The sequence below is a fragment of the Leuciscus leuciscus genome, assembly GCF_965113295.1.
Source record: "Leuciscus leuciscus genome assembly, chromosome: 2".
Taxonomy (NCBI): domain Eukaryota; kingdom Metazoa; phylum Chordata; class Actinopteri; order Cypriniformes; family Leuciscidae; genus Leuciscus; species Leuciscus leuciscus.
Genome location: NC_138726.1, coordinates 38,258,700 through 38,268,020, shown reverse-complemented (window position 1 = coordinate 38,268,020; position 9,321 = coordinate 38,258,700). Strand labels below are relative to the sequence as shown.

The following is a 9,321-nucleotide window of genomic DNA, read 5'->3' as shown; positions in this document are numbered from 1 at the left end:
TAGTTGAGGAAGTGGTGTTATAAACATTTCTATTTATCGGTTTTTAAAATAAATAATTTTTAAAAATTGATCATTAAAAAGAATAAAAAATAACCAGTAAAAAACATTGTAAACATGAATGTACTGAGAAGACAGCCTTGAATGGCGCTTTACTTACTTTCTTTCAATACTCGTTACTTTAATTAAATGATTATTGTCAATGATGAGGGCCGAATTCGCATTATACTACTTCTGCCATATTTAGATATAAAAAGTCGGAGGATCTTGTAGGCTGGATAGACAATATTAATAAATTCCGGCAGATGGCAGTAAGTGTGTTATATGTTGTTTTGAAGCCGTAACTGAAGAAGAACCTGTCTAAACCTCACGTGATTCAAACAAACGCAAATATCAACATCTTAAGAAATAAGTACATATTTGACTGTATCAGTGAACTGAAACTGAGTTAGATATAAGTTGTAGAAATAAGGCGTATTTTACGATAGTAATGATGGATTCAGACTTTTACAGTTTCGATGTATGACCTGGAATGTGATCGATGAATTAATTAACACCTGGCTACAAAACCATAGTAGAGTTGCAAAGAATACAAAGTAACCTTGACATTGCTATAACGTAACAAAACAAATCGATTAACCATGCGGAGAAGACCACAGTCTGCAGCTTTGGCTCCGGCATATTTGAGGTCAGATTTTAAAGCTAAAATGTTATCTAATAATCACCTTTTAATTGTGCACATTTTAACTGTTTAACCGTTTAATTTTCAAAATTGTATTTTGTCTGGCAGCTCAAAAGGCATGGCATGCGATTAAAATGAACTTTTTCCTAATGTACAGACCGGATATTCAACAAGCGTATTCGATTAGCATTTATAATGAAAATACTGTACTTTGTTTAAACCCCAGGGCTAGGACTGAGAAAACAGTTTCTGCAGCAGCACAGTCCCAGTTTCACACAGATCTCTGGCTATGTTTCACTGTGCAGAACTGGATACTAGACTTTGGGAGGCCAATTGCTATGGTACAAGTTAAAACAAGGTTTGATCTGTGCATTAAGATGTCCTTTTCTCTTCTTCAATATCAATAACAATTTTGTATGTTCTTCTTCTAGATCGTAATGCCTCTAGAATGGTTTCCTCTAAATAAGCCAAGTGTTGGAGATTATTTTCACATGGCATATAATGTCATTACACCATTCTTATTACTGAAGGTACACAATTTCTTCTACGACTTAAAGTAAAAGCAAAAGGATGTTTTTATAGGGTGTTCCCCATTTCTAACCCTTATGTTTTGAACATGCTTTTGTTTGAGAAGCATCAGTAAAAGTAAAGTGTTGGTTTGGTCTGTCTGTAACCTTTTTTAGCTGATTGAGCGGAGTCCCACGGCCCTTCCTCGCTCAGCTGTTTATCTCAGCATCATCACCTTTGTCATGGGAGCCAGCATACACCTAGTGGGAGACTCCATCAACCATCGTCTCATCCTCAGTGGATACCAGCTTCATCTTTCTGTCAGAGAAAACCCCATTATCAAGGATCTGAAGCCTACCTCACTGGTACAGTAGTTCGATTTACAGATCAAACAAATGATGTGCTCTGAAGAAACTTTATCGGAAAAAGTTGGGTTTGTTTTTGATGGTAATAGTAATTAATGCTTTATGTGGTTTTCAGATTGATTCCTTTGAGCTTTTGTATTACTATGATGAGCACTTAGGGCATTGCATGTGGTAAGTATATTTTCCATTCTCACATTTAATCTGTAATTTGTAATCTGCAAGTTTACATATAGAGTTTAAAACATCCCCTCCTCCACCGTTATCATCATAGGTATATCCCGTTCTTCCTCATCCTCTTCTTGTATTTCACTGGCTGCTTCACACAAGTTAAAGATGAGAAGATGCCTTACTCAGGTTGGCTGCTACTTGGCCCTAGTGCAGTGTACTATTGGTAAGTAAATGATTCAAGTCCATTTTAAAGCATTTTTTGAGATGTAGAATCAAGCTGAAGCAACACTCTCAAGCCACTTTATTTCTGTAATGTAACACATTTCCAAGTGAAAGTGAACATTCAATGAGAAAAAAAAATGATTTAACAATACATCAGCATGTTAATGTTGTTCAAACGTTAATGTGGTCTATTTCTTCAGGTATCTGATTACTGAGGGCCAGATCTTTGTTCTCTATGTCTTCACTTTTTTTGCCATGGTTGCCACTGTTATGCGCCAGAGGCGGATGGGCTTCATGCTTGACAGCAATGGCCGTTTCCTCTTCTATAACTTCATCATTACTCTGGGATTAGTTCTGGTTTGGGTCGCATATCTGTGGAATGATAAAGTTTTGCGCAAAAAGTATCCCGGTATCATCTATGTCCCCGAGCCTTGGTCCTTTTATACCTTACACATCAAAGGCAGTTAAATACTAACAGCAAATCCGAACTACATTTCACTGATATTTCTGCAATAAAAAGACTTTAAATATGAGTTTAACCAAGTTTAATGACACTTTGAGTGAAACTGAAAATAGTTGCTCTTGAATACTGGATAGGGATGTATTTAAAGGGGTCATGGATTGAGAAATCAATATTTTGACTTACAAGAGGTCATTGTACTATAAAATATCCTGTAAGTTTCAGAACTCAAAACTTCCTCTTTAGTTTCAAAAACAGTTTTTATTGAAACCAAGTTGCCAAAACGACTTTTGGCACAGTATTAGGTCACAATGCGATGAAAGACCGCCTCTGCAGAAGAAAATCAACGTAAATATGAGAGAGAAGCAAACACTTGGTTACTCCAGCAACAAAACGATAGCGATGCCTCTGAGGATTAATGTGGGAGATTCCTGGAAATGGTAGAGAGTGCTGATTTTGTTGTTGTTTTGATCTAAGCCATTCACTGTAATCCTGAATAAAAGCTTCAGTGAGCGACATCATCTGTTTTATCATCAGAAAGACATAACAACACGTTTCATATTAGTATACATTTTTCACTTTATTGAAAAGGATGAATGATGAATAGCCTATAAGAACAACAGTGCAACAAACGATGGTACATTCATTCATAATTATGTTTACACGATACACACAAAAGGTTATCATTTGTCAACTATAACTGTGGTAACTCCAAGTACGTTTCAAACACCCTGAACTGTGAGTTTGAAATGTTGCCATCGGGAAGGAGATTAAGAATGCCAAGGTGTAGATTTAACCGGTTTAAAAATGTGTTCATTCCTTCTGCAAATAAGTTATAAAATAACACCAAGTAGGGTTTTTTTTTCTTCTTTTTTTCCTTCTCTCTCTCTAATGTGTGCTATTGTGTTGTGTTATTTAATTTAATTTTTTTCTATATGTTTTATGTGATGCAGAGGCTGTACTTTTGAGCCCAAGACAAATTTCCCTCTGGGACAATAAAGTATCTTACCTTACTTAAACTTTAACTTGATACGACCAAGTCTTATAAAGCATATGTAATACGCATAAATGTTCAACATTGTTGGCAAATGTTTCAACTATGTAACAAAATATTTTTCAACATCAGGAGTTTTCAAAACAATTCCACATGTGTAATGGCGGGGACGTTGAAAATTATTTTAATATGTAAAACAGTTACCCAATCATAGCAGTGGGCCTTTGCTACCAAGTCTTGAATGTGGCACGCCTATCAAAACTGAATGATCGAAAGAGGGTCACAAACAGGAGAAAAAAATGCCTATTACTTCTAAATTAGGATGTCTTTTGATGTAAAAATGTTGATAACATTATAAGTGGACCTCAGAGAACATAAAAAAAAAAAAAATATATAAAAAAAAAACAGTTCATGACCCCTTTAAGTTCCAGTCTTATTCCTTGTGTCTGCCCAAGGCAAACTATACAATGCTATGTTTGTCATTTTGGTATTAGACATTTCATCATTGTGGCTTACTGTAATTTTTACTTTATGTCCTTGTTTTATAAAAATAAAGGTGGTTCTCCCTAAATATACCTTTTTATGAGTCAGTGAGTGAGATCATGAGCTGCACCTACTGTAACAGACAGTATAACATGATAGTTGGATCCTATATCAATGTTCCCATGACAACGAGGCTATCAGTTACGTCAAAACTGCAGTGGACTTTAGTTCCTACAGGTAATCCAGAGGGAGTGACTCTTTCCCTGAACAGACGAAACATGGTGAGTTTGATGCTGTTTTTCTCTTTAATGTTATTTTAATTCAATTACTGTTGATTTTTCAACATCTTTTTTAAACCTTTACAGGCAAAATTCTTAACACAAACTCAGATTGATGGTAAGCTGTGTTACACAGACAGAAAGTGTGCAATGTAAATTCATGAATATAGTAAAATAAACTAAATTGTTATTTTTTAAAACCCACAAGTACAGTACATTTATGAGCAATGATAATTTTTTTTGTGGAATTGTTTTTCACTGGTTTTGCATGTTCTCATGTAGAGTTCAAAGAATGTTTCTCGCTTTATGACAAGAAGCGAAAGGGGAAGATTGAAGCCAAAGACCTTATTACTGTCATGCGCTGTTTGGGTACAAGTCCCACATTTAATGAAGTGGATAGACATCTGCAAGTCCACAAAATAGGTAACATTTTGTTAAACCTCATGATTAACATTCCATTGAATTGTGAATATGTCTTCCTTGTCTACTCTCAGCTTCCTTGTGTTACCTGTGGCTAATGTCAAATGTAGTGCTAATGACAACACACACACACAACTTTAATTAACATCAGATATTTAGTTATGCCATATTTGATTTTATAGCCAGTGTAAGAGCATGTTGTAGCACTGGAATCAAACTAAAGCTAAAGTAAAACATCCATTATTTAATTGTGTTTGAATGAATTCTTTGCTTTGTTTAATGTTAGTAGTTCATAAATCTTTTCTGCTGTATCCCCACCACAGATAAGACAGGGGAGCTGGACTTTTCTACATTTCTAACCATGATGCACAGACAGATGCAACAGGAGGATCCTAAGAATGAAATTCTGGAGGCTATGCGTATGACAGACAAACACAAGAAGGGCTACATTCTGGCTTCTGAGTTAAGGGCTAAACTCACTGGCTTGGGAGAAAAGCTCACTGAAAAAGAAGGTATAAATCATCTCAGATCCTTCTGGTTTTATGTTGATTTATTCAAAGATCAGAGCTAATCAAAAGTTTTTGGTTTTTTTTATGTCAGGGTCTGGACTGATTTAAATATTAACCCCATTAAATTGTATAATAATATGAAACCCCATTTTTAAAGATGCATCTTGTTTGAGGAATTTAGAAAAACATTTTATTTTTTTATTTTCTAAAACAATTGACCCAGTCAGATCCCAGTATATTAGCACTATTAGACAGAATGAATGTGTTGTTTAACTGTTAACTGTGCATTGTTTTTCAGTGGATGAGCTTTTTAAAGAGGCTAATGTTGGACGTGATGGACTCGTTCATTATGAGGAGTTCATCAGAATGGTCACACTTCCTTCAGTGGACTACTAATGAAGAAGAGTGTGTTTGGCTGATACCCTGAATAAAGCAGTTATTTACTAGCAGGAATACAATATTTTTGTTCTGTGTATACATTGTATATAATAATAAAAACAACAAATGATTAAAAGTTCAAATGAAAAGTCAAATTTGGATAGATGTTGTAATTTCAGTATTTACCACTAGATGGCAATGATGTAATTAATTAAATTATTGTGGCAGGGTTGATAAACACGGACTGTCATGATATTCAGCATTTTATTATTTATTGAAGTTTAAAGATTGTTAAACAGTGAATGAGCTCTTTAAATTAAAACTGTTTGCAGTCATCTATTTTTAAAATAGAGTACAAAATAGAAACCTATGAGACTCCATCCTTTCCCCAATCCAAAGCTTTCATGAACTCCTCTTCAGTGAAGGACAACAGCTTGGCCGCTTCAAAATGCATCTTTCAAAAATACAGCATAAATATTAAATATCTTTTTATGTTTTCTTGTGAGGTTAGTTAGTGTGATATGATATGACTGTATTTTGGAAATGACAGTTTCAAGTAATTGAAAAGATACTGATTTCTTACCTTCTGTCTTTTTAAAATATCTATTAGCTTAAGTTGCTTTTTAAAACCCATGATCAGATCAGCATTTTGTCTCTCCAGCTTTCTGTTCTCAGCTTGTAAGGTTTCAATCTTCTGGTGCTCCTGACTGGTTGAATCCTTCGGTAGGGTAAATAAAACATAAGAGAAGAAGTGAAATTAACAAAAATGCCATCTAAATTTGAAATACTTATTTCATGCTGGTTTACCTGAGTTCACATTACCTTACTGCTCTGTTTGAGTTTGTTGAGCTGAGTTTTAGTCTTCTCAACCTCCTCTAGAGCTCTATTCAGCCGCACCTCTGTTGCACTGTGTGTATTGGCTTCCTGCTTATGGGTTCTCTTCATGCTTTCCAACTCCTAGATTGTACAGACACAGGCATTTATATATAACCGAAGAAAGCATACTGTGCAGATTGTGTTTGCAGATGTCCCAATGATATGCATATTAAAGGGTTAGTTCTACAATCTCTTTATGAACTTTTTGAAGCTTCAAAGTGGTAGTTAGCTGTCAACGCAGTGACAGAAAGCTCTCAGATTTCACATCTTCATTTGGGTTTCGAATATGAACGAAAGTCTTACGGATTTGGAATGACATGAAGATGAGTAAATGACGGAATTTTCATTTTGGGGCTTTGGATCTTTGTAAGGGCTAAGGAAAGCTTTTAACCCCAACCTACCCAAACATCATGCACATGCGATAAGTCTAAAGTAAGATGACAGTGAATGGATGTTTTTTTAAGCAATATGGCCCATTCTGATAGGAATTTCTATCTGGTTATACAGTTATTCTCTATCCTCATTAAGTTTCCATGACCCTATCATAAGGGAAAGGGTGAGTTCCAAAGATATCTGTCCCAGAAGCCCAAGTGCAGTGTGCTCTGTACTCTGAGCAGCTGTGGCACAGTCTCACTTTACACACAGAGGACTAATCAGGTTAAAGGGTCCATGCCAAGGATTCCACGGCTCTGGATCCTGGCACATCTTTGATTTACAGGAATTATGACAGATATGTTATACTTTCCTTTAGGAATTGAGTTGCAGTGAGGTTAAAATGTTTTTTTGTTGTTGTCAGAAACCTTTGTTCCGTCAGAAAGTATCTTCAATAAGTTTCAGTAGATTGTGGATTATTTCAGTAGAATTGTGAATACTATTTTGCCAACAATTCAAGTACCTTTTGCAGTGCTGCCACTTGCTGTTGCAGACCTTCACACTTCCGACTGGATTCTTCAGCTAAAGCTCTTTGCTTCTCAACATGAGTCTGTTGGACATTTGTAGTCCTCTGCAATCTTGCCCTTTCCTCCTCCACGTCCTTCAGTTTACTGCATAAAGTGCTGTTTTCATCATCCTTCGCAAAAGGGATTTTGAGCAAGAGTAAATTGACCTGACTGAATAGATTATCCAACCTTGAACACATCTCAAAACTGCTTACCTTCTTGTTGCATTCGTTTGAGAGCCTGTTTAATTCTTCCTGCATTACTCGAAGTTTAGCCTTCAAAAATCTGATCTGAGCTTCTGTAAAAATGAAATGAATGTATAAGTCAAAATGCAAATAGTATAACAGCACAACAAATTCAATATTTGAACATATTTGGTCTTTTTAACCAACCTGCGCCCATCTCATCTCCAGCACTGGGCATGATGTCATCCTGCAAGTGTTCCTCAGTGAGATCATCACTAACCCTGTTCTCGATTATGCTGATTGTCTTAGTAAGTGAGAAATCCCCAAAGTCTTCAGGAATAGCGACATCATCAACTACAGTGTGTGGTGCTTTTCTGTTGACACTACCACAAAGACCCAACATCATTTGGATTCATAGCATTTCATGATATACAATAAAAGTTTTTATTATTATTTTATAATAATAAAAACTTTGAGAAAACACTTACAGAGGATTCTTTCTATTTCCTGAACCTGGCTTGTTTGGCTTTGAAGATTTTACAGAGAAGTTCTTGTTTTTCATGATCTACATAACACAGCAGAAATGGGTTCTTGTCAGTAATGGGGTCTTGTATGTAATCCACATTTGCACTGATTCATTTGACATTTGTGTTGTACCGTAGTGGGCTGCTTAGACGTTGTTTCTTTTGTTATAGTCCTAATAAGACAAACAAAATGTTATGCTCGCAAACAGCTTATGATGTTGCTTATGATCATGTCAAATTGCGAGAGCCATTACCTAGAAACCTCAAAATGACAGTCAGTATCAATGGAGAGGTGGGAGGAGATTGGTTTAGAGAGTACCTCATTTTGATCCCTCTGAAAACCACAATCACAAACACACAGTGTCAATATCTGGGTTTGTTGCAACATCATACATATAACATAGGCTACTATAAGCTATAACCTACACATTAAAAGTACAGACCATATTCTCTCAGATCTTTCAAAATCATTTGCTATTTTTCACATTCACACTTTTGTCTACTCTTACCATAACTTTCTCTGCTTCCAGAACAAGTTTAGCTGTTTTTGCCTCTAGCTCTGCATTGAGACGCCTGAAGAGTATGAGTTGCAAGCAGTTAGATATTAACAATACTATGTTCTCATCTAAATTCTTTATGGCACAGGTTATGCAGTCACTGGGTATAAACTACATAACGTTACAAAACAGCGTATTATGTAAACTAATGTGCATTTAAGTAATAAACCCATAAATACTTGTATTCCTCCTCTTTGGCTAAGAGGTCCATTTGTGGTGGTTTCTTTGAAGGAGCAGATGAAGACCTGCTCTGAGGTCTGGGTCTGGAAGGCCTTTCTGAGTAAGACGTTTGAGGCTTTTTTAACTGAGTAGACAAAAAGTATCAGTATTATTGAGATTTGCGATTATTAATCTTTCTCCACCCTCAAAATACCACTTTATTTCTTACTTCTTACGGCTTTTCTTAACTTAAAATGGAAAACGTATTATTTAATACACCACAGCGTATTTTTGGCAAAACTGAAATTAATACGGCATAACTCGAAAAGAGAATTAAAGAGTTGTATTTCGTTAGACTTACAGGAGGTAGCGCGGGTCTGGGTGTGCGGTCTGCCATTTTTGTTGGTGGCGAGACGCTGTTGTTAAGCAACAGTGTCTACCTTAGCTTTTCATCCGAGGCATTTAAAGGGATAGTTCACAAAAAAAAATTTATAATAAAAAAAATTCTGTCATCACTTACTCGCCCTCATGTTGTTCCAAACCTGTTTGAGTTTCTTTCTTTCTTTTTTTGAGTGAAGAATGTTAGTAATTTAACAGTTGATGAGCTTGTAGGACAGTG

The 9,321-nt window shown here is 35.8% G+C and overlaps 3 protein-coding genes across 4 annotated transcripts; 2 read left to right on the top strand and 1 right to left on the bottom strand.

Annotated features, from left to right (window-relative positions):
* Positions 1–321: 321 nt before the first annotated feature.
* Positions 322–3,209, top strand: cln6a (CLN6 transmembrane ER protein a). Of its 2 annotated transcripts, XM_082150636.1 has the most exons (7): positions 322–685; positions 906–1,020; positions 1,111–1,209; positions 1,363–1,551; positions 1,667–1,722; positions 1,823–1,942; positions 2,142–3,209. In XM_082150636.1, the coding sequence occupies exons 1-7, from the start codon at positions 639–641 to the stop codon at positions 2,407–2,409; spliced, it is 894 nt and encodes a 297-aa protein (XP_082006762.1). In that variant the 5' UTR covers positions 322–638; the 3' UTR covers positions 2,410–3,209. The 2 variants fall into 2 exon arrangements, with proteins under 2 accessions (XP_082006762.1, XP_082006763.1); XM_082150637.1 differs by lacking the exon at positions 322–685 and having other exon boundaries at positions 904–1,037.
* Positions 3,210–3,355: 146 nt separating this feature from the next.
* On the top strand, positions 3,356–5,660 carry calml4a (calmodulin-like 4a). Its single transcript, XM_082150670.1, has 5 exons — positions 3,356–4,159; positions 4,244–4,274; positions 4,439–4,579; positions 4,900–5,088; positions 5,384–5,660. The coding sequence occupies exons 1-5, from the start codon at positions 3,998–4,000 to the stop codon at positions 5,479–5,481; spliced, it is 621 nt and encodes a 206-aa protein (XP_082006796.1). The 5' UTR covers positions 3,356–3,997; the 3' UTR covers positions 5,482–5,660.
* A 53-nt stretch (positions 5,661–5,713) lies between these two features.
* On the bottom strand, positions 5,714–9,121 carry tex9 (testis expressed 9). The gene is made up of 12 exons (XM_082150635.1): positions 9,064–9,121; positions 8,723–8,847; positions 8,496–8,559; positions 8,241–8,320; positions 8,120–8,159; positions 7,951–8,027; positions 7,670–7,845; positions 7,493–7,575; positions 7,235–7,408; positions 6,286–6,420; positions 6,047–6,181; positions 5,714–5,917 (listed from the first exon to the last, which is right to left on the bottom strand). The coding sequence occupies exons 1-12, from the start codon at positions 9,097–9,099 to the stop codon at positions 5,831–5,833; spliced, it is 1,212 nt and encodes a 403-aa protein (XP_082006761.1). The 5' UTR covers positions 9,100–9,121; the 3' UTR covers positions 5,714–5,830.
* Positions 9,122–9,321: the final 200 nt, after the last annotated feature.